This window comes from Lynx canadensis, chromosome B4 (assembly GCF_007474595.2).
Source record: "Lynx canadensis isolate LIC74 chromosome B4, mLynCan4.pri.v2, whole genome shotgun sequence".
NCBI lineage: Eukaryota > Metazoa > Chordata > Mammalia > Carnivora > Felidae > Lynx > Lynx canadensis.
In genome coordinates this window covers 135,488,263-135,511,982 of record NC_044309.1, presented here as the reverse complement: position 1 = coordinate 135,511,982, position 23,720 = coordinate 135,488,263, and the positions used below count along the sequence as shown (strand labels likewise).

Genomic DNA, 23,720 nt, shown 5'->3' with positions numbered 1-23,720 from the left:
CTTTCTCATTGTGGTTTGGATTTCCCTGACGGCTAATGGCGTTGAGCACCTTTTCGTGTGCTTGTTGGCTGTTTGTAGATCTTCTTTCAAGAAATGTCTATTCAGATCTTTTGCCCATTTTGTAACTGTGCTGTTTGTCTTTATTATTCGGTTATAAGAGATCTACATATAATCTACGTATATTCTCACCAGATATAGGATGAGCGAGGAATTTTCCCCATTCTGTGAATTGTCTTTTCATTCTCTTGGTGCTGTCTTTTGAAGCACAAAGGCTCATAAAGCACAATTTTCATAAAGTCCAATCTACCTATTTGTTTCCTTTGGCCACTCGTGATTTGGATGTCATTTTTAAGAAACCACTGCATAATCCAATCTTCGTAAATCCAAAAGATTTACACCTGTTTTCTTCTAAAAAGCTTTAGCACTGTAGCTCTTAGGTCTTTGATCCACGGCGCATTAGTTTTTGTACGGTGTGAGATAGGGATCCAGCGTCATTCTTTTGTGTCTGGGTATCCAGATGTCGCCGTGCCAGTTGTCGAGACCATTCTTTTTCCCCACTGAATGACCTTGCCATCCTCTTGAAATCGATTGGCTGTAAATGTGTGGGTCTAGTTCTGGACTGTCTTTTCCATTGATCTGTTTGTCTTATGTCTGTAGCCCACTGTCTTGATTAATGGGGCTTTCTAGTAAGTTTTTAAATCATGACGTGAGAGTCTTCCAACTTAGTCTTTTGGTGTTCACGATTGATCTGGCTGTTCTTAAACTTACCTTGAATTTCCATATGAATTTTTAAATCTCTTCATTTTCTAAGACAGGTGCCTTCAACAAACGATATTAAGTCAGGGTTTGGCTTGGAATGTTCAAAAGATCTGTTCTGGATATGAACGCTTCTGAAGTACAGACACCCAAAGATGAGTTTCCTCCTCAGGAAGGGGTAGGAGTTGCTCAGTGGTAACATGAGAAGGATGAAGGAACCAGATACCATAATTAGTCCAATGACAAGCAGAAAAAATACCGGGTGCTCCCGGTTCACGGTGGGGATCATACTGCGTGTGGTACCCTTGGATTAAAGGTGATTCTGGGACAAGACCTAAAGATGCTCCAACTGCTTTCGCCAAGGCATTGCCCCGAGGCAGGGAGGACACGCCTTGGCCATGGATGTTTGCCATGCTGTTGACCTCGCGTCCTGAGAGCATGGCCTAACTTTTGCGTGTTCATACCAAAAAATATGTATGCGTGTGGCAGTCTGGGAACACTCAGTCCGGGCTCTTCCTGGACTCTGTTCCATTTGTTCTACTGATGTTGTGGAAGCTTTGCCCCAGGGTTCCTGGTTTTTTAAATCTTTTTAATGTTTATTAATTTTTGAGAGAGGGAGGGGTAGCGAGAGGGAGACAGAGGACCCGAACGAAGCAGGCTCTATGCTGACAGCAGAGAGGACTCAAACTCGTGAACCACGAGATCGTGACCTGAGCCAAAGTCAGAGACTTAACCACCTGAGCCACCCAGGCGCCCTGGGGTCCTGTTGGTGAGTCATACGTAATGCGGGTATATTAAGGCTCCTATCAGCTATACTTTGAATTATGTAGGAGAATTTTCAGGGGCTTGTAAAAGTGACCTCACAGGTATTGTTCAGGGGTATTATATTTAGGCATATTTTTAGCTGGCAGTTCCATTGGTGGAGGAGATCCTGCCCCACTACCTGGGTAGGGGCTTTGACCCACAGAAGGGAGGGCTGTCTTCTGATAACGGCCCCCAAGGAGCGGTCGCAGGTTGGAAGTTGGGAAAGAGCCGAGGCTTGTCAGAGTCTCACTTCTTGAGTGGTTGATTCAGTAAACCAGAGCAAATCGAGGTCACGGCCGCCACGCCTTCTGCAACTTCTCGCCCGCTTTCAGAGCTGCCTCTTCCTACTTCTTTCGTGTTCTCCCACAACCTGACATCCTTATATTAACGATACTTTTTTTTTCTCTTTCTTTCTTTTTTCCCCCCCACTTATCACCGGTCAGTTTGCCTTCCCTCTTGCTTGTTAGGTGGTGACTTTAAGCTTTTCTCTGGGCTTTGGCATTCCGTGATGGTGGTCTCAGTGGTGCACGTGGTGGGGTCAGAGATTCTGCCCACATACAGCTAGTGAGCTAGGCTGCTGCTGCTTCAGGGCGCCAGGAAAGTTCTGGAAGTCCTGGAGCCCTTGGGCCAGAGACGAAGGACTTCTGTACACAGCACGCCAACCAGCAGGAAGAGCACATTTGTGTGGGTTCCCCTTTGCCCACCCCCACGTCCCATCTGCGCCCTTGACGCGCCGTGCAGGTAGAGACCTTGCATCGCAGCCGAGGGAGGGAACAGAGCGAGCCTGCTGCTTCTCCAGGGGGAGATGTTCCCTCATCCCTGAGGCTGCTGGGGGCAAACACGACCCTGAGAAATTGTCCGGGGACTCTGCATCCCCAGCGTCCCCGCAAGAGCACACAGGATGCTCGGGGCCAGGGTGGTCTGCCTCTCCCAACGAGCGACCCCCGTGAGGACAAGAAGGCAGTGTTGCCGTTCGCCAGAGTCAGTGACAGTTCCCTTTAGGAATTTAGAGACAGTCCGGGGAACGGTTGGGGGCTGACGTCTCCCCTGGAAGTTTGCCGATGCTTGTCCCGCTGCGTGTTAACCAGCGTGAACATCGGTTCTTCTGCAGGGGGTTTTATTTGAAGGTTCTTGATTCTTTGGTCTTGTATTTATTTGGGGTTTTACCTGGAGCGCCAGGGGTTTGTTTGCATTTCTAGATTATTTACTTTCTAAGACTCCTTGAAAATGTGCAGCCACATGTCGGAGACCATCCAGATGGGCAGTTTCCCCTCTCAGCTTATTTTTCCGGCTACGTCCCCCGTTTCAGCCTGTTGGCTGGAGCAGCTCGACCGCTGGTGACAGACACTGGGTGCGACGCTTCCAGAGGCGTGTTCATCTCAGCCAGTGGTCACCGACCAGTTTGTTGTCCACGAAATCTGTTCTCATTTTACCGTGGCTGCAGACCTGTCAGTCTCCTGGGAGTCTGGGGACTTTTGTCATCCTCAAAAGATTAAAAATCACATGAGAAACTCTGGGGGGCTTAATTTGGGGGACATCTTTAGACACCTGATGGCCGTGTCCAGCGGCTGCCCCGGAGAGGGGCTCCCAGTGACCACGACCTCACGTGCTTCGAGGTCAGTCACTGCCACGAAGCCTGTGTCCACTGTCAGCTCTTCCCTTACTCAGAGGGGCACGGGCACCTGCCCTAGAGAATCCGGCCCTGCCCTCCGGCCCAGGCCAGCGGCATGACCCTTGCCACAGACGGCCTGGACTGGTCAGAGGGAGGACGGACCCTGCCATCCCCCAGCCCCTTCCCACCGAGGTCTGGCCACGGGGCAGAGGTGTGGTGGGAGTCCCTGATGGTCCACGTTCAGGGGCAGGGCCTCCAGAAAGCCTCCACCCTGGCCCCCTCCGACCTGCTCTTATGTCCTCCCTCTCCTCAGAGACCGGCAGGTGCCTTTCCCGGGCCAAAGCCTCAACCTGGGCCCAGCTGTCCTGCAGCAGGGTGGGCGGCGTGGAGAGGTGCTCCCTGTTCTGCCCCGCCCACTCACTCTTCGTGCCAGGTAACCTGAGGCCGTCCCCGGGAGGGGATGAGGGAGTGGGGGGCTCCCTCCCTGAGGTGCAGCCCCTGCTCCCTTCCGTTCTCCAGGAAAGAGCCCAACCTAGGAATGAACCCACCCCCCCCCCCACCCGCCCCCGGCCTTGATCGCCGAGTGATCCCGGCCCACTGGCTGGTTCTCCGTGGGCCACGGCATCCCTCCCAACAAGTGTGGCGGGCTCGTTCCCGCCCAGCCACTTACCCAGAGCGATCTCTCTGAGACCTCTAGGATCAGGGGCCCCTGGCGGGGAGGTGGGGGGGCACCCGAGTCCATCTGGCCACCGGCCTCTCCGCAGACTCGGAAAACAGCTACAGCCTGAGCTGCGGCGTCCCGGGTCTCCAGGGCAAGACGCCACAGAAGCGAAACAGCACCAGCTCCAGCGCTGGCCCCAGCTGCTCAGGTACCCTCGGCCTGTCCGTGCTGCCCGTGCCCGGGTGAGCCCTGGGCTTGGCGTCCAGCACCATACTGGGGCGAGAGGGAGGGGCGCTGCCCGGGGAAGAGCTTCCTGGCCGGGGGCCTGCCCCGCACGATCCAGGGTCCTGGGGGGCTGAGAGCAGTGCTGGGACCTACAAGCAACTGGTCTGCGGGCTGAGTCCCAGCCCAGGGGCAGCAAGCCACGGAGGGAAGGGCCCTTCCAGCTCGGAGGCTCTGGGCCGCGGCTCCAGTGACCCCGAGGTGCTAGGAGCCTATGGGTCTCAGGCTCCGTTTCAGTGAAGTGACTCACGGGTGCTGTGAGCACGAGGTCCCGACAGTACTGGAGGCACAGCCCCCTCCCACGCCCCTTGGGACCCACCAGCCAGGTCCCGGGCGGCCCGGCAGACGCAGGAGGTTGTCTCCAGCAGCTTTTCCCATTCGGGATGTTGAATTCAATGATATGGGGGCATCTGTGTGCATTTCACACACACAGGATGTGAGTCTAAGTATCCGCGATTGTAGGATTCTTCAGTACCAGCAGCTGTGGTTGGCTCTTTAAAGGAATCAGCAGTTTGGGGCACCTGTGTTATTCCAAACCCCGCTTCCCTTTGTTGCTTCCCTCTCTTTTCTGTTCCAACCCCGTTTCCCAACAGCATGAGCCACGTGCCCCGGCCGTGCTGTTGGGGGAGGAGGCGGGAGGCCTCCCTCTCCTCCTCCACAGGAGACCTCTGGCTGGGTGGCCCCTGGCTTGAGTTGGACCCCGCCGTCCACACGCCCACCTTCTTCAGGCCTTGCGGGGAGAGCAATGAGGCAGTGGAGGCTCCCCAGCCCCAGCTCCCCGTGGATCTGTCCCACTGGCGGCCCCCTGTGTAGCCCACGGCCCCACCACCTCCCTGCCTGCAGGAGAGGCCGCCACCAGGGGGGGTCTGGGCTTTCCCCAGGTGCGCCTGCCTCCATCAGGCAGAAGGCCCGTTTCAAGATCCGAGATGCCAGGTGCCGCCTCTGGGCCCACGGCCAGGAGCCACCAAAGGAGGCCCCGAGGCAGCCGCTGCTGGGTGAGTGGGTGGCCATGGCACTGACCCACACGGGGGTGGCGGGGGTCCCCGTGCCTGGGAGCTGGGAGCCCAGCGGCCAGTGGGGCTGGGCTTCAAGTGTGGGGGCCTCTCCTTGTCCTCCCCATCACGGTCCCTGAGCCCCAGGAGCCATGCCTGAAGCACCAGAGACAGTGGTGGTGTCCCTCGGGAAGAAGGCCGGCATTTGAGTGGAAAATTCAGGTCCCCCAGCATCCCCGGGGCCCGTTGCCCCTGCCCCACCTGGAGTGGGTTAGATGAGCTCCCCCAGGGCAAGTGCAGCCTGATTGTGTCCAGAAGGCCTCGTGGGAGTCAGGCAGTGGCTCATCCTTGAATGAGGGAGGCCAAGAAGGACGCTCCAGGCTTCTGACCCCAGGGGGGTCAGGGGTTAGTGTAGGGAAAGCCCGACGAGAAGAGCCCAGGCGAAAAGCATCCCAGCTCTGTTTCCACCAAGATTCCCGAACACCTTAGGACTCCTTCCCAGACCTAACAGAGCCCAGGGCTCAAGCAGCCCCGACCCGGGCCGGGCCCCACGGAACTGAGCGGCACGGCTCCACGGAGCGAGTACGCCAGGTGCCTCCACCTGCAGCGGTTTGACAGACTCAGAATGGCTGGTGCGGGGCCTGGCTCAGCCACCAGCCCCGCGTGAGACCCGGAGCCAGCCTGGCCCTCTCCGGCCTCAGTTTCCCCATCCGCACCGCAAGCCGTTAGGTGAAGCGGGAGCCTCGCCGGTAGCGATCTGTGCGCGGGGCTCGGGAGGACCCTGCTTCCTGCCCTGTGCCACCTTTGCCACAGCGGTCCCTTCTTTGTCCAGAAAACTGCCACGTGACCTTTGTGAACTTCAAGTGTGACTCCTCCAAGAAGAGGCGCCGTGGCCGGAAGTCCCCATCCAAGGAGGTGACCCACATCACGGCGGAGTTCGAGGTGGAGGCAAAGACGGACGAGGCCTCAGGTGGGTGAGGCTCCTGAAGGCCGGAGGGGGGACAGAGGATGCGGGGGGCTGGCGGGGTCCGGGCTCCCACCCGAGCCACGGCTCCTGGACGTAGAGGCCCAGCCAGGCAGATGGGGGGACTGGTGTGGGTCGGCGCCGGGTCCTTAAAACGGCTGCCTGTAGCCCGGGGTGGGAGAGGAGGCCCAGGGCAGTGAGAGGAACGGGGCTCAGGGGCCCGCATGATGGCCACGCGGCCTCTCCCAACCGTCCCCCATGCGCTCGCTGGGGCCCGGAAGGGCCTGACGCCCGTGGCCTTTCCGGAACAACTGAGCCACTGGCCTGTCTTTCCCATGTTCCAGAAGGGGGCTTACATTGCCGGCTTGTGTTTCGTGTCCGTGCTTTCTGAGCTCTGTCAACAGACGTGTGCTGCGTGTGCCCAGCGCTGGGCACCGTGGAAAGAGGGGACCAGACCAAGGTCCTCACGCTGGCGGCACCCCCAGCCACGGGGAGGCCGACGCGCACACAAACTACCCGGTGCCAAGGGAGACCCCCGGGGTGGGGGGCACAGAGCTGAGGCGTCTCCCCGAGAGAGGAGCCCGGGAGGTCCTCCCAGAAGAGGTGCCGTGTGAATCAGGGCTTGAAATCAGAGATCCAGTGGAAAAGGTGGCAGGCAATGGCCTTCAGGCAGAGGGAACGGAACGGGCAAAGGCACAGAGGTCAGAGAGAACGGAACGTGTTCAGGAAGCAGCGAGCAGGGCAGTGCAGAAAGTGGAGTCCACGGTGGGTGTCGGAGGACTGGGGGCCAGGGCTGACGCGGCAGGCGGGGGCCCCACCACGAGGGGCCTTGGGTTCAAGGCCAGAGAGCTGGCTGTCATCCTGGGAACAGTGGCGGCCTCAAGGCTGTTTGAGTGGCAGGGAGGGGCGCCCGTCCGTGAGCTGTGCCCTAGGGAGGTGACGTGTCGCAGTGGCGGGGGCCTGCTGGGCGGCCTGGGGAAGGTCCTACCTGTCGGATCCTCCTCGGTCTCCTCACCTGTCAGGTGGATGCAACAAGGGGGCCTGCGGCCGCTGCGAGCCTGTGCCCTCGGCAGAGGCCTGGCAGAGGGGCAGCTCGGGAAGAGGCAGTCCCGAGGGGCCGTGAGTGACCGTCCCTCCCGCCCCTGCAGACACCTGCGAGGCCGACTGCATGCGGAAGCGCGCGGAGCAGAGCTTACAGGCCGCCATCAAGACTCTGCGGAGGTCCATCGGCCGACAGCTGTTCTCCATCCAGGTCGCAGGCACAGAGTACGCGATGGCCCAGTGGCCGGCCAAGGCCCCGGAGGGCCCGGGGGCGTGCAGCACGGGCCAGGTGCTACAGGACGGGAAATGCGGTGCGTCCCTGCCCGTGGCCACTGGGATGCCCACTGGGCAAACTCCTTCTGCCCTTCCTTCCACGGGTGGCCTGGATAAACAGATGCCTCGGGAGGGGACAGTCAGACGCAGAAGCCTGCCAGAGACAAGCACTGTCGTGCTCGTCATCACGGCTGTCGTTTGAGGAACGTTCCCCTGGTGCCGCCCCCTGGGCAAGGCTCTTGCCGGGCAGACATTTGTACATCTGACCCTCGCCATAATCCTGAGGACGGGTGGGACAGGGAGAGCACAGGCTGGCACGGCCACAGTGAAGGGGCAGGGGGGGCGTGAGGACAAGTCCGTGTGGCTAGAGAAGGCTTCCCAGCGGAGGCCGCGTAGGAGCTGAGGGCAAAGGAGCAGCAGAGCAAGGATGCACAGGAGGCCGAGGCCGCCCAGAGTGCGGCACCTGCTGCAGGGAGCACCGGCTTCAGGGGGCACCAGCCGCGGGGAGCACCAGCTTCAGGGGGCACCGGCTTCAGGGGGCACCAGCTGTGGGGAGCAGGCGAGGCCAGGCCCCCAGCGGGAGCTCGGCCAGGGCAGCCAGCCGGGGCCCAGGCCCAGGCCGCAGGTGACCTGACCAAGCAGGGGAGCAGCCTTACCCGCTCTCTCATCAGGAGAAGGCTTCCCGGTGGGAGGACCAGAGAGGGGAGGCCCAGTGGGAGCCGGCAGAGCCTTGAACGGGGATCGGGGCTGGCAGCAGGCCAGGAAGGAATGAGGCGCATTGCGAGTGCACTCTGGGGGTGGGGGGGCAGCTGTGCGGGGGGAGGAGGGGAGAGGCTTCGAGGGCACCGTGGGGAACTTGGGGCGGAGGGGCTGGTGGAGGGTGTTCTGTCTGTCCTCCTGTGCTCAGACGCATCCGAGTCGTCCTCGCGAAGACGTCGAATGGGCGGTCGGAGCCGGGACTCTGGAGCGCGAAGCATAGGCTGGGCCACAGAGATGAATTGGGGAGCCGGTGGAGGAGAGGCGGGGCTTAGGAGCGTGGGGGGAAGGGAGGAGCGGACAGGGAGGGAGGACCACGGCCTTCGTGATGTCACTCTTTTATTTTTAATAGCCCGTTCTGAAATCATTCACACGTTCAGAAATATCGCCAGGCAGAACAAGGGACTTCCGTGTTCTCCTCATCCCGATTCCCCCGTGTGCTGTGTCGCGCCCTCTGGGGCGTGTGCGTGTGTGACCCTTACACCACCATCCGGGCCACACACCCGTTACATTTCACCCGCTCTTCCCACAACGCCCCTGTCCTCCACGCTTAGCGTCCTGTCTCCCGGATTCCTTCATTCTGGACCAGTTCCTTGCTCTTTCCCTGCGCCTCCTGCCCCCCGCTGTCCCCAAGTGCTACCGGGCTGCGCCCCACGTTTCCGCGACCAGCCCCATTCACGCTGGACGCCTGCTCTTCAGCGCCCCCATCAGGAGGCACAGGATACTGACCCAGCCCCCGGCTGGCGCCTCCGCCCTAATTCACCCTTTTCCTTCTGTATGTAACTGACGAGGGTTTTTCTGGGGATGTAGTCTGAGTTTACACCAACATCCTGCTCCCCATCAGACATCCCCCCAGCCACCAGCCGTCGCACCCGGTGGCAACTCCTGCCAAATCAGCCTCCTCTACGGCGGTTCCCGGGCGGTATTCTCTATTCCTGCCGGCCCTTGTCTGTGTATAAGTTAGCGTTCTCCCGTAAGAAAGAGCTTTGCTTCCCCCCTCGTTTATGTATCTGTCTGCGTGTCCGCGTGGCTGTGTATTTATGTCAGTGCGGACTTAGAGATTCTTCTTTTACCCAAGGGGTTGTAATCCATTCCTAACGTTATTTGGCTCAGTGCTCGGATCATCCCCATTGTAGCCAGTAGGTGCCCCGTCAGACTGGTTCCCACGTCCTTGGGACGTGCCCCATGCCTCTGTCACTCACTGAGGATTCTCTGGCACAAAACCTGGACTTTCCCTGCCCCTTTGGAATCGGTCAGGGCCCCTGGACCCCTAAAGGAGGAGGAGGATACGGAAAAGCCAAAAGTGGGGTACTCATTGCTTCTGGAGCGTCATTGCTTCTAGGCCCTCCCACTGGACGGAACTAGAAAGCATAGGTTTCTATATGTGTGCAAATACACACGTACATTAACATATGTATACATTTACATAGATACAGATGTATACACCAGAGTGCACATGCGTGCACATGTGTGTGTGTGTGTGTGTGTGTGTGTTTTATAAAACCATGAGTTCACACCCGTTCCATTGAACCTCCAGTTCAGTTTCTCAGGGTTCTTTCTAACCTTCTCTCTTTCTAAATATCTTCTCCAGAGAAACATTCACTCCCTTTCTCCTCATTTGCTCAGTCAGTTTGCTTACTCACCGGTTTGCTTGTTTGCTCAATGCAGCCAACCACACTGGCTCTCCCTTCAGCCCCCCATCCCTGGACGACCCTCAGCCACCGGACCTTCCTGCCCCTGCCTCTATCACCCGCCCCACACCCTCTGCACCACCCCATATCTCCTCAGATGGCAACCCCCCCCACGTGAGGAAGGAAAGGGGAAGGGAGGAGAGCTGGGTTTGGATGAGGGATGCCCAGGAAGCAGTTGGTACGCAAGCCGAGGGGTCAGGGCTGGAGGGCAGGACAAGGAGGAAGGGTCTGCCCAGGACCCTGAGCGGAGCAGCCACGATGGGGCACGAGACCAGGGTCAGGCCTCCAGGGCCTTCACAGATGGTTGCCGCCTTGCTCCTTCTCTCCTGAGATGGGTCTGGGCTCCTCCGGGCCCTTTGAGCCCCAGGGACGAGGGATGCACCCTATCTGGTAGGACAGAGCCCGAGAGACCACCCGGCCACCACTCCCACCTCTGCCACCAGCGATCTCTCCACTCTGCCTTTGCAGTGGCCTGCGGGCCTGGCACCCACTTCAGCGGAGAGCCGGGCCAGTGTGTGCCGTGTGCCCCGGGGACCTACCAGGACGGGGACGGCCAACTCAGCTGCACGCCATGCCCCAGCAGCGACGGGCTCGGCCTAGCTGGTGCCCGCAACGTGTCCGAATGTGGAGGCGAGTGCGGGCCCCCCCAGGAGGGAGGGGTTGGGATGGGGTGGGGGTGCTGGGAGTACCTCCTGTCTCCACTGAGGTCCCCAAAGCAAAGGCCTGGTACCTTGTGACAGTCTGTAAAGCTCTTTGCCATTCGCAGAGCCCGGTATGACTTCCACGTCGCTGCACTCACAAAGGACGCCTCAGACCCGTAGCGTCTGTGTGCCGGCGAGCACGGGCTGTACTTAGCGCACTTGAAAATTGCAGCGTGCGGTTCAGAAAGGATTTGACAGTTTACAAATACTCGGTCACTTACAGGTCAAGTTACCGTCGCAGAGGCACATAGCACTTCACGGTTGACAAAACACATTACGTTGTGCGGAGAACTGCCTCATCGTCGAAATGCTTTACGGGGCGCCCCATATACTCGGCAAGAACTGTACTCTATAAAGAACTTTACAGTTTGCCCTGTAGATGGTTTGGAAAGCCCTTTTTTGATTTACCAAGCACAGTTTGGTTTACAAAGAGCTCTTCCACTTACACCTCACATGACCACATCTGTGAAATGGGCTCATACCCCCCACCCATCAGCCTCCCTTCCCAGGCCATCGTGGGGACCACCCAAGAGAACAGGTGGGGAAAGGTGTGCCCACGAAGGTGGATGAGTGAGATCCTTAGGACAGCGGAGACCACAGCCAGCCTTCTCTGGGGTACAGGAGAGATCAGAGCCCAGCCCTGAGTCTCTGCAGGCTGGCCCGCTGTGCCCTCTAGGAGTATGGCCTCTGCTCTTGGCAGGAAGGTGACTGTTTGAGAGCAGAGAGTAGCCACTGGTAGGAACAGGGATTTCAGGGTCTGGGCTGAGAGGGCCCCCCACCCACCCCTCCCTCAGTGCTGGAGCGCCCTCTACATCCGACTTCCCGCTGGATGTGCTGTCCCCTCCCGTTGTCCCAGCGGCGCCCTCAGGGACCTCACAAGCCCCCTCCCTCTGCTCGGCCCAGCCCTGCAGACAGACAAGGTGTGCCAGCCTGGAGCCCCCGTTCCTCTCGCGAGGGCACAGTGTGGTCCTTCCCCTGGGGGAAGCCCCTCTGATGTAAGTGACCTCCTCCAACCTCGCACATCCCAGCTCAGCAGCAAGGCCACCTGCTCTTTAACCCGCAGCCCTTCTTGCCAGTGGGAAGGGTCAAGCCAGGCCCGGCCAAGGTCCCAGAGCACCTGAGCCACTGGCAACGTCCAAACTGGGGCCAGGTCCCTCCCACCACCCCCTTAGTGCCCTTCCCCAGGGCAGGGGAGGGCTGAGAGCAGGGTCGGGACCCAGGCGCCCCCTCCGGCCAGCCTGAGCCGTGACCTCTGACTTCCAGGTCAGTGCTCCCCAGGCTTCTTCTCCCCGGATGGCTTCAGGCCCTGCCAAGCCTGCCCGGTGGGCACGTACCAGCCAGAGCCTGGGCGCACGGGCTGCTTCCCCTGCGGAGGAGGGATACTTACCAAGCACGAGGGCACAGCCTCCTTCCAAGACTGCGAGGCCAGAGGTGAGGCGGGCTGGGCGGCTGGAGGACGTTTGCCCTCAACCCCTCTCATTTCCCGGGTGGCAGACCTCCAAGGGCAGCGGAGGAGCCGGGAGCTGTCAGGCAGCGGACGCTGGTGACCGTCACCGTGCCGCACGCTAGGACAGGGACACGGGGCCCAACACAAGCCTGCCCGAGGGTCTCAGGTGGGAGGGGCAGGAGGCGCAGTGGCTGTAGACGGAGCCTTGAGCCTGGCTAGAAGGAAGGTTGGGGGAGGTGAAGAAATGCGGGGGCAGCAGGGACAGTGGGGCGAGGTCGGGCATCTCAGCTCACCTGGGCGGTGGGGACCCTGTGGTCCAGCCACACCTTCCCCTCCACGTCACCATGTGTCCCTGATGAGCCCGCCTCCCCGTCCACACCCTTCGGCCCGCCAAGGCCTTTGGGACAACTCTGCCCGCTCACTGACCCCCGTGTTCTTGGGAACAGACAGACGGCTCCGAAGCCTCCCTTCTGGAAGGAAAAGTCGTAACTCTCTAGCCCCACCCCCCCTCCAGTTCCTGCCAGGATTTCTCTTCCTTACTGGGAACCTTGTAGCGAAAGTGTGTGGACTCTATTTCTCTCGCACGCCCTCTCCTGAACCCCACTAGTCAGTCTGTTGCCCCGCTGCCCCCCGGTCACCGCTCCCTTCAAGGCCAGAGCCAAGTCCACTCCCAGCCCACACCTCCCACGTGCCGGTGGCCCCAGCACGCCTCAGCCTCACCCACCCCCCGCCCAGTCGTGCTCGGGGTCCCCGGCCTGGGCACTCACTTCGGAGTCTGGACAGAAAGAGCATCTGCACGGTGACCCCACTTTCTATCCCAGCCTCTGTCCCAAACTCGATGCTACACCCTCCTGCCAGGAGACGGCCCCGGACATGTCCAGCAAACACCTGTCACCCCACGTGGCCAGAGCCCCTCATTTTGCCCCACGGCAACCCCCGCTCTAGTTCACAGCAGCTCCGCCCGGCCAGGTGCTCCAGGGAGACCCGGGGAGCCCCCGAGTGCTCTGCCTCTGACCTCACGCCCAGTCTGTGCGCAGCCCCTGCCAGCTCCTCTGACCGATGACTTCTCACCACCCCACTGCCACCCCTGAGCCAGGCCCCTGCCGCCTGTCCTGCCACCCCTCCCCCCAGAGCGGCCGCCGGGAACATGCCGGGGCCCCGGGTGCCCTCACTCAGAGCAAAGCCTAGCATGACCCCTGGGCCCGGGAGCTCGTCCCCGTGGCCTCTGACCTCCCCTCTGGCCACACCCGGCAGCCGTGCAGCCCACCCCGGGCCCGCGCTTTGCCGCTTCCTCCCCGCAGAGAGCCTCCCGGCCAGCTGCGCACAACTCGAGTCTCCACTCAAAATCCCTGCACCTCTGGAGCCACCCCACGCCCGGCCTCACAGCGTCTCGTGTCCCATTTACTGCCCCCGAACACACGCACGGCTGTGGGCAGGGTCGGGACCGGGCGCACGTGGCGGGGGGGTGCCTGGGTGGTGGAGGAGGGCCTCGAACTCTGTGCCGAGACAGGCCTCGAGGGCGGGAGGCCCCGGCGAGAACGCGCCCTGCCCTTGCCCACCGGCGTCCCCGCCCCACAGTGCACTGCTCCCCCGGCCACCACTACAACACCACCACCCACCGGTGCATCCGCTGCCCCGTGGGCACCTACCAGCCTGAGTTCGGCCAGAACCACTGCATCACCTGCCCGGGCAACACCAGCACCGACTTCGACGGCTCCACCAACGTCACGCACTGCAAAAGTAGGTGCCGCTCTTGCCACGGCCGGGGCGCTGGGAAGGCTGGGGGGCGTTGCCGGGGGCAGGGTGGGTGCTCACCTCGCGTGGTGCCCGCGGGCCGGCGGAGGACTCCTCCCTGCTCCGGCCCGTATACCTGCTCCGCGTGACACCCGCCCCCCCAGGGCAGCCTGCGCCCCTGTGCCCGGCCGGGCCCTGCCCCGGGCTCCGGGCCTGTGGAGGGAAAAGCCAGGCCCCGTGCGGGGCAGCCGCGGAGGCCCAGGCTGTGCCGCCCTGAAGGCACGCACGGCCGGACTGGGAGGTGGACACAGAGCGGATGACCTAGGACCCGGGAAGGACGCGCTCAGTGCGTGTGGCTGTGGCGACCAGCACATGGCCTTCTCGTGTCCAAGAGGAGCTCGGTTTAGCCAAAGGGCATCAGTGCCGCGGGCAGCACGGGACAATTTGGGAAGCAGATACGCCGCTCCCTCACTCAGCGAGTCATTTGGGCCCGACAGGACGCTACCTTTAATTCATTTCTCGGAGTCCTTGGGGACGGCTTTTCCAGTGTCGTACCCTTCTCCTAAGCGACTTCTAGCCAGTTAGCCCTTTGACACTGGGCTGCTGGCATGTTGAACAGCCTGAAGGCCCGCGAAGGGGACTTAATCCTAGAGGTGGAACCCTCTGTTCCCCGGGGCATCCCCAGGGCTCGTGGCCTTCAGGGGCAGAAGAGCAGGGACAGCGGGCGAGCTCCACAGAAGCAGGGTTTTATTTTTTTCTTTTTTAAGTTTATTTATTTTGAGAGAGAGAGAGAGAGAGAGAGAGAGAGAGAGCACCAACAGGATAGGAGCGGAAAGAGGGAATCCCAGACTCCGCACTGTCAGCACAGAGCCCGATGTGGGCTCAAACCCCCGAACCGTGAGATCGCGACCTGAGCTGAAATCAAGAGTCGGACGCTCAATCGACTGAGCCACCCAGGCGCCCCGAGACAGGGTTTCAAATGTCCTCATGAGTTAAAGTGGAGAAACCGAATAGGAGGGGAAGCTTCTGGAAGATAAGTGTAAAAATGAAATGCTTCCCAGCAATTTTGAGTTTTATAAATGAAAACGTGTAAGAAAATGCTGTATATTTAACATTTCCACTCAGGGGTGCCTGGGTGGCTCAGTCGGTTAAGCGTCCAGCTTTGGCTCAGGTCGTGATCTCACGGTTCGTGGATTCGAGCCCCGCGTCAGGCTCAGGGCCGACAGCTCGGTGCCTGAAGTCTCCATCAAATTCTGTGTCTCCTCCTCTCTCTGCCCCTTCCCTGCTCATGCTCTGTCCCGCTCTGTCTCGATAATAAATTAATGTAAAAAAAAAAAAATTTTTTTTTTAAATATTTCCCCTCAGTTCTCTTTGCAGAACTAAGGTGGCCTCCTTTGTCAGGTTGAGGCTAGGAACTATTCTGCTCACCAAGCCGTCACTTTTGGCCTCTTCGGGGTTACACGGCTTGGCTAAAAAGGAAAAGAAGGGGAAGCTTGTCTCTTTCTCCTCACCATGCTGCCTGCCTGTCCCCTGAGCCGTCCTGCTCGGCCGGGAGGGCGACCACACGCGGCGCCTAGCAGTGCGCGGGGTGTGGAGTGAGTGGGCGAAGTGGGGTTCAGGGAGCGGGGCCCCCCACGGGGAGAGACCCCGTGAGAAGCGCATCTGGAGGCCCGGCTGGCGGGGAGGCCGGGTGGAGGCCGGGCCTCCGGGGCACCCGTGCAGCCGGCCTGAGCAGGCCCTCGCGCCCCGGTGCCCACAGACCAGCACTGTGGCGGTGAGCTCGGGGACTACACGGGCTACATCGAGTCCCCCAACTACCCCGGCGACTACCCGGCCAACACGGAGTGCGTCTGGCACATCTCCCCGCCCCCCAAGCGCAGGATCCTGATCGTGGTCCCCGAGATCTTCCTGCCCGTCGAGGACGAGTGCGGGGACGTCCTGGTCATGAGGAAGAGCGGTAGGTGCAGGTGGTGGCAGGGCAGCGAGGGGACGCCCAGGGTCACATGTGGGCGGGCTTTCGGCGCCCCTCTGTCTGCCTCAAGCCCTGCCCCGAGGGTGGCGAGCGTGGGGCGCACCCTGAGCGCGGGAGCCGGGCCGGCCGGGTCCGGTCCCCACGCTGACCACCAGCCAGACTCCTCCCAGGTGTCCCGCCTGTCCCGCCACCCCACCTAGGGTGAGGCCCCGGGAGCGACCCCTGCCCCGCCCGCCTCCCGCTCCCTGGGGGACTCGCAAGCGAAGGGCCAGCCTGTGCACACGCAGGACACCCCAGGGTCAGACAGCCTGAACCTTCCCCTCTGTGAGTCACCGCGTCCCGGCCCGTCACCCCTGTCAGAGGCTCGTAGAGGGACTTCAGGCCACGAGCAGCAGGCCGGCTCTAGCAGTGGGCGCGGTGGGTGAGGACGAGAAAGGCGGGGAAGCACCGGCGTCCCCCCAGGAACGAGGTGAAGTCCCTTGCAGCAGGTGCCTAGGCCAGGGCGCCTGACTGCTGTTGGAGGGCCGTGGGGTCCACGGGGAGCAAGCTCCAGTCAGAACGTTAGGGAAGGAGGAGGGGGACGCAGGCAGGCACAAAACACACCTGCCCGCTTGGGGCTGGAATGTCTCTGAGGCACAGGGAGACTGAGGGGTCTCTGTCCGCTCTGTTCCCCTTGTCCTGCTTGTTACCACGTGTGTGCATCGCCCACTCAGTGTAGCCGAGAGGCCAGAAAGGGCATGCTGCCTGCCCGGGATCCCAAAGCCGGTCCGAGCCCGGCCCGCGACCGCCCCCGCCCCCACCCACTCTGTCACCTGCCCACAGGGTTGGACTCTAGGGGGTCAGCCTCTCCCGCCTGCAGGGCACCTCAGGTAGGCTCCCCAGGGAGCAGTGAAGAGGTGGGGGGCCCTTTGGCCAGCCCCACGCACCCCAGGGTCAGCAGGTTCACTCCTGTTCATCTGTTCACAGCGAGAGGGGACTTCCCAAATGTGACCCTCCACCCCGGCCCTGGTTCGTGCTGGGTACAGGCATGAGCCCTGTCCTGGGGGAGCGTCCCTCCCTCCAGAGGGAGACAGTGACAACCCAGCAGAGAGGGGCCGTGACAAAGGGTTCACCAGAGCAGAGCAGGAACACGGCAGGCAGTCAGGAAGGCTTCCTGGACGGGGAGACACAAACCTGTCTCCGCAGGATGCGTGGGAACTGGGGTTGAGGGAGAGAACAGGCACTTGACGCAGAGGGAACGAGGGTGGAGATCAGAGCTGGGCCGTTCGGGGGACTGGATGTGGGGGCTGGGTGGCCGACCGGTGTGGGGGGACACGCGGCCCAAAGCAGGAGGACGGGGGCCAGGTGCAGAGCTGTGGATCAGCGAGCCGCTCAGGTCCTCGGCTCTGCCCCCAGCCTCACCCACGTCTATCACCACCTACGAGACCTGCCAGACCTACGAGAGGCCCATCGCCTTCACCTCCCGCTCCCGGAAGCTCTGGGTCCAGTTCAAGTCCAACGAAGGCAACAGCGGCAAAGGGTTCCAAGTGCCCTATGTCACCTACGACGGTACGTGTGGCTGCACCGTGCGCCCAGCCCGGGCCGGCCCCGCAGACACAGAGATGACAGGCACACAGGGGTAGGGGTGGTGCAGATGAGGGAGGCTTTAGTGGCGTCTGTGGGCTTCAGCGTGAGGTGCTGCCCAGGCAGGGTTCTGAGGGTTGAGTAGGAGTTTCCCGCTAGCCAAAGCTCGAGGAAAACAGTTTGGGTGGAGGGTACAGAGGTTCGGAGGCAGGACTGCTCTGGCCAAGGGCCGAAGCCTGAAAGTGGGTCAGGGCAGAGGCCAGAGGTGAGGGGGGCGGGCAGGCAGGGTCTGGAGCCTTCACCGCCCTTCCTCCCCCGCCGGCGGGCTTCGCAGAGGACTACCAGCAATTAATAGAAGACATCGTTCGCGACGGACGGCTCTACGCCTCGGAGAATCACCAGGAAATTTTAAAAGTGAGTGAGCTTCTTTATGGGAAAGGATCCGTGTGATCCCAGGATAGTGGCCTGTGATGACCCAGGGCCACCCCTGCCCCCAGCGCCCGCCCCCCATCCCCGGAGACCGTGAGCAGGGGAGGGTGGTGACAGGAGAGGAGGAGGGTGTCGGGGGGGGGGGGGGGTGGGGGCGGGGCCTGGCTCCAGTGCATCTGTCCCTGCAGACCGGGAGGTCCGAGGCCGGCTCCCTGGTGGGTGTCTGGCCCAGGACCTGGTGACTAGTCTTTGGGCAGCTTCCTGAGCCTCTGCTGGCCTCACTTTCCCCGCCTGTGAAATGAGCTGAAAGTCGGTAGAATCCACCCCCGCCCTCGGGACCGCCTGTCTCCTCATCTTGCTCATGGCTTGGGAAGCAGAGCCACCTTGTCGTCGAGGGGGGCTGTGGCCGTCACGCAGCGGGCAGTGGCCAGGCCGGACCCAGGGATTTGCTCGGGCTCTGGGGGTCCGGCCCCAGCCCAGCCTGTAGGCAGACGGCTCTCCCAGCCCGGGAGCTGAGGTGGACGGGACAAGAGCAGGACCAGGCCAGTCCCCCCGCCCCCCTTGACCGCTGTTCTAGCTGTCACTTACCCGCCCGGTGGCCCCAGGCAACCCCTCTAAGAAACGGGTGGCTCGCAGAGTTCAGGTCTTCCAGCCCCGGGCCTGGCGCACCCCTGCACATAGTAGGCGGTTTGTAGGCAGAGGGATTTGCCCCTGATGCTGCTGCAACCGGGCTGAGGCCTGGACGTTTCGGAGCCTGTTTAGTTCCTTCTGTTTAGTAGGAACCAGAAGGTCACGCTGGCCTTTCCATCAGTCCATCCTGACTCTCCTCCTCGCCCCTCCCCTGCCACCCCGGGCCCTCTGCCCTCAGCTCCAACCCTGCAGCCGAGAGCATCTCTCCAGAGCTAGAAGCGTTTCCATTACGTAGGACAAAACCTGGACCAGCGAGGCCACCACCTGCCTCCGAGCGGTTCTCAGGCCTCCACGCTCCCTCCACTCCCTCGCCAGGGCCTCTCGAGAACGTTCTTCCCCAGCCGCTCTCCTCAGTGAACGTCCCACTGTCCTGCCCTCAGCTTAGGCGCCCCTCCTCTGGGCAGGTCACAGACTCCTAGAGCCCCACGCAGCCCTCCTTGTTGGCGCCTGCCTCAGTCAACTCCCTCCCTCTCGGTGGAGGAGCCGCAGGGGGTCCTGTCCCAGCACCTGGCCCTGCTCCTGGAAAACAGGAAGAGCTCTGTGTTTCCCAAGGGCAAGGATGTGTGAGCGCCTGTGTGAGAGGGAGGGAGGAAGAGAGAGAGAGAGAGCGCATGAGCGGGCACCAGGACAGAGCAGACCCTGGACAGCAAATGTGGCCCAAGTCTCATTGTGACAGCGAGTCCTGGTGCAGACGGCCTCTGGCCCGTGGTTGCTGCTCAGATCCACACGGGCCCCGCCCTGAGCGCCGAGGCTCACCCTCCTCCGGTGAAGGGGCTGGTGTGTACACGGGGCTGAGCTCTCAGACCCCGGACTGTGGGCCTCAAAAGCCAGGGCATCAGCAACACGTCTTATTTTGGTTTGTTTGTTTGTTTTAATTTTTTTTAACGTCTATTAATTTTTTAAGAGAGAGAGACAGAGACAGAGGCGTGACTGCAGGAGGGGCAGAGAGAGACGGGGAGACAGAGTCCAAAGCAGGCTCCAGGCTCTAAGCTGTCAGGACAGAGCCCGACGCGGGGCTCGAACTCACAAACCGCGAGATCATGACCTGAGCCAAAGTCGGACGCTCAACCGACGGAGCCACCCGGGCGCCCCTACTTGGGTTTGGTTTTGCAGAACCCATTTGAAATAAAATATTTTGCATTGCCAAGTCCAAACCAGTAAACCCTTAAGAAATCAGAAAGAAGGGGCGCCTGGGTGGCGCAGTCGGTTAAGCGTCCGACTTCAGCCAGGTCACGATCTCGCGGTCCGTGAGTTCGAGCCCCACGTCGGGCTCTGGGCTGATGGCTCAGAGCCTGGAGCCTGTTTCCGATTCTGTGTCTCCCTCTCTCTCTGCCCCTCCCCCATTCATGCTCTGTCTCTCTCTGTCCCAAAAATAAATAAACATTGAAAAAAAAAAAATTTAAAAAAAAAAAAGAAAAAAAAAAGAAATCAGAAAGGAATTCGTGGCAAAGAGAGTCTGTGGGATCCTGAAACCCACCGAGCAGTGTAGACTCTTCCTCCTTCCCCCGTCCTCACGGACACCCCACCCCAGACATTGGAGAAGCGAGCGGCGGGGGCCCCCGGCCCCCCACTCGGCCTCACCGCCCACCTCGCCGTGTCTTACAGGACAAAAAGCTCATCAAGGCCCTGTTCGATGTGCTGGCGCACCCCCAGAACTATTTCAAGTACACAGCCCAGGAGTCCAAGGAGATGTTCCCACGGTCTTTCATCAAGCTGTTGCGCTCCAAAGTGTCCCGATTCCTGCGGCCCTACAAATAATGCCCTTGCAGCCGCCCAGCTTGGGGACGGCCCGGTACCCAGACGGGGAGGGGAGAGTGCCTTCCCTCCACGGCGGAAGCCAAAAGGCGGCTCCACATGCCTCCGTGCTGCCTCGGGAAGTCACCGGGGACCTGCCCTTCGGAAACACTGACCGGCCCGTGGGGGTGAGACCACGTCCAAGCAGAGACCCCAGCCCACCGCACCCCTCGGATCGCCCCGTTGGGAAAACACTGCTCGAGGCAGCCTTTCTCCCTCCCTCCCTCCCTCCGCCGGCTCGATTCCAGGACAGTGCCCTCTCCTGAGCGGCCAGGACGCTCTGTGCCACCACGCGGCCGGGTCCTGGGCAGAGTGCACGTTTCGGGGGTCACGGGTGGCCTCACCCGACGCCTCAAGAGAGAGGGGAGTGTGGCTGCCTCTGTCTCCGGGCAGGCTCTGAGAGGCCTAATCGGAGACAGGAAGCCAGGCTGTGGAAGGAGGGGTGCGGGAAGGCATCTGGAAAGCTCTGATAAGCCAGTGTCTACACCTGCAAGGCATCCACACCCCGACTCCTCCGGCCTCGGGCCCAGGACGCAGGCGCAGTGTGGCGGGGCTCTAAGGATTCTGTGATGGGACAGAAAAGAGCTGCTGGTGGAGGAAACTGTAGATTTGTGCTTTTCCTTGATAGAGCATCTAATTAAGTCCTATATATATATAAATATAAAGATAAATATATATATACTTCTATTTGTGGGTACTTTAGGAAAATGCTCTTTAGTAACTATAAATACGAATTGCAACCCATGTCTTCCCCCACGAGCTGTCGCCGGCACCCCTGAGTGACTCACCCCTCCCCAGGAGCGTGCTGTCCCTGTGTCTGTGGGCCAGGAGCCTGCAGGAAGGGGAGAAGGTAGGAGGGAGCCTGCAGGAAGGGGAGACGGCAGGCTGCTTCTGGACCCACCTGGAGTGCGGATTCTTTGGGAACTGGGCCCCGAGGCTTTGCTGGAGTGTTGCCTTCAGATGGAATGTGGTAGAAGACGGTTTCCCCTTGCCCCCTCTCCTGTGGGTACAGGGGCCCAGCAGTAAACGCAGCAAGGGGCGTGTGGCTGGCCCTGAGGCGTGACCTTGGCATCCATACTGTGGCCGCGTGCCACAGGGAAGTGAGCCCTTTCCCACGGGAGCACGGGCCGTGCCGCCACGCGACGCCTCCGAGGGCAGGAGCCCACCCCTCCATCCCACCCGTCCGGGGAGGGCAGGTGGCCAGTGTCGGGAGGCCTGGCCCCGAGAGCAGCCTTCCTTCCGCTGCGACACGCCGCGTCCCTCGTAGAGTCTGTCCTTAAAGAAGAAAAGTCCGGAGTCTGACCAGGGTGCACGGTACGCCCCTCAGCCGGGAAGCCAGAAAAGCCCCCCAACGCGCTGAGTCCTTGCCCGCTGGCTGCCGCCGTGGGACACGCATAGGAAGTGGTCTGTATGTTTAGGGTTAACAAATACTCAAAATTCCAAGACACACGGGAGAGTCTGAACGCTGAACTCCAGCCGCCCATCCCAAGTGCCTCTAGACGCCTCCTCCTGCCCCCACACGCCAGGGAGCGTGGCGCGGATGGCGAAGCCCGAGGGCAGGCGAGCGGGGTCTGGGGGCCGATGACAAGGCAGGCCCCGACGATGGGCTCCGAGCTCAGGAGCTCAGGGGCCAGCCACCGCCTCTGCCTACGTCAGCAACCGTGAGTCCCCAGCTCGAGCGGCACTCCCTCCAGCGCCGGCTACGCCCAAGTCCACCTCGGGGTGGGAAGGGGCTGCATCTGGCGGCCAGGACAGTGTCAGTCGGGAGCCCCCCTGGGCCAGCACCGCCCTCCCCCGGTCACAGTCCTCTCCAGAAAGAGGCCCGCCCTCCCTCCCAAGCCGTTGCTCAGGCCCAGAAATCAGACGGGTGTCGTCCGGAATGGGCCTCCGGCCACAACCTCCCCAGAGGAGGGGGCGGGGAGCATTTTCTTAATGCTCTCAAAACAGAGAGGACCTCTCTCCGACTCCTGCTGCCCCGCTCGGTGGCTTCTGTCAGTTGCCACCTGCAAACCCCACGAGTCCACCAGCCCTTCCCGTGGGAGGCCACCCACGTTCCGCGGCATTCCCCACCGCTGTGGTCAGACCTGCCCGGCGTCCCCCCGACACGGCAGGACAGATGCGGGGCCCCTAGCCCTTCACATGGACAGGGTCGCCGGCAACCCCAGTTGGCCAGCTGCCTACCGTTCAGCCCTCCCGCCCAATCCAAGTGCCCCCCCACGCACACACCATCAGGGGGACTAGACGTCCGGGCATGGGGGTCAGCCGTCAGCCCCACACTGGGAAATTTGAGGGTGCCACCTGTTAGAGCCAGAGCCATCCCCGGTCCGCAGAGCCCGATGGTCCTGGGAGAGCTCCCCGGGCAACAAAGCATGCGTGTCCGTGTGTCCGTGTTCCGGAAGCTGGCGGCAGATTGGTGCCGTAGTGCTGGCAGAGAGAGAGAGGAAGGACCGAGCCCAGGTGGGGCGGGTGCCCCGCGTGAGTCCTGAAGAATGGGAGCCAAGGACAAGGGTGCGGGAGTCCCGGGCTGCCGGAGGGAGACTGGAGACGTGCAGGGGCTGAGCCAGAAGGAGCGCCCCACTCGTGGTTGGGACATCGGCCTCGAGCAGCCCCCACCGCAGCCCCATCCCTGCCACCGCCGCCCCTCGCCGGCAAGGACCCTCGGCGTCTGGCCAGTCGATAAACCCCAAGGAAAAGAGCTGAGGAACAAGCTTCTGGAAACAAAAGCTTGCCCAGCTGGCCAGGACTGAAAGCAGGTGCCAAGGCCTGGGGCCTGGCATTGGGGTGACCAGGGAAGCGCCCCAAGGTGCCCCTGCAGCGGGTGACCGGCGGACGGCGGTCAGGTGGGACCCAGGAGCGGCGGACCTGGAGGAAGCCCCTTTGCCCCACACCTCTGGCGTCTCCTGGCTCTCTGCTTCCGAGGAGACACGCGAAGGAAAGGAAGAGAACCTGCCCCGAGGTTCAGGGGCCGGCTGGGCCCTCAGCGAGTGAACGCTGGGGTCACCTCGTCTGCCTCCCCGAACCAGGAAGCCCTCTTGCCTGAGCCAGAGCCTTGCAGCTGTGGCCTTGTGCCGGCCTCCCTCCTCCCCTTAGTCTCAGACTCTGCCTCTGCCCCTCGCCCCCGCTGGTGGCATTTGCCAGTGGTGGTGACCTTGCTCGGGCTCCCCGGGGTCAGCCTTTGCCAGCCCCTCCTCACCTCTGTGGTGACAGAGTCCAGGAGGCCGTGGGGCCCAGGATGGCGGCCTCAGACAGCTTTCCCTCCTGCCATCCGTTGGTTTGGGACACGTAGGTAAACTGCGCCCCGGGCCAAAAAGTCACCAGAGAGCAATGGCCCCAAGAGGCCGATTCTGAAAACCCGAAGAGAACCTCTTGCCTCCAGCCTGTGTCCTACCCGAACCCTCACTCTCCCAGGGACATGGCCAACATCACCCATTTTCCACCAAAGAGGCCCCCAGCCTGCTGGAGCTGGAGTGCCTGCCTCTGTGACATCTTGGGGGTTGAATAATCATTCACGACCACCCCCAGCAGGAAAAGAAGATACTGAGCTAGGTTAAGTCATTT

The 23,720-nt window shown here is 61.5% G+C and overlaps 1 protein-coding gene across 1 annotated transcript in view; it reads left to right on the top strand.

Annotated features, from left to right (window-relative positions):
- Window positions 1–20,944, top strand: part of SCUBE1 (signal peptide, CUB domain and EGF like domain containing 1) — a 180,746-nt gene extending 159,802 nt beyond the window's left edge. The window contains exons 16-27 of the mRNA XM_030320864.2: window positions 3,486–3,605; window positions 3,937–4,041; window positions 4,997–5,110; window positions 5,940–6,077; window positions 7,220–7,423; window positions 10,301–10,462; window positions 11,797–11,964; window positions 13,559–13,720; window positions 15,474–15,671; window positions 17,082–17,234; window positions 17,584–17,663; window positions 19,974–20,944. Coding sequence (XP_030176724.2) covers window positions 3,486–3,605; window positions 3,937–4,041; window positions 4,997–5,110; window positions 5,940–6,077; window positions 7,220–7,423; window positions 10,301–10,462; window positions 11,797–11,964; window positions 13,559–13,720; window positions 15,474–15,671; window positions 17,082–17,234; window positions 17,584–17,663; window positions 19,974–20,126 — 1,757 coding nt within the window. The 3' untranslated portion in view covers window positions 20,127–20,944. The remainder of the gene's footprint in view (window positions 1–3,485; window positions 3,606–3,936; window positions 4,042–4,996; window positions 5,111–5,939; window positions 6,078–7,219; window positions 7,424–10,300; window positions 10,463–11,796; window positions 11,965–13,558; window positions 13,721–15,473; window positions 15,672–17,081; window positions 17,235–17,583; window positions 17,664–19,973) is intronic.
- Window positions 20,945–23,720: the final 2,776 nt, after the last annotated feature.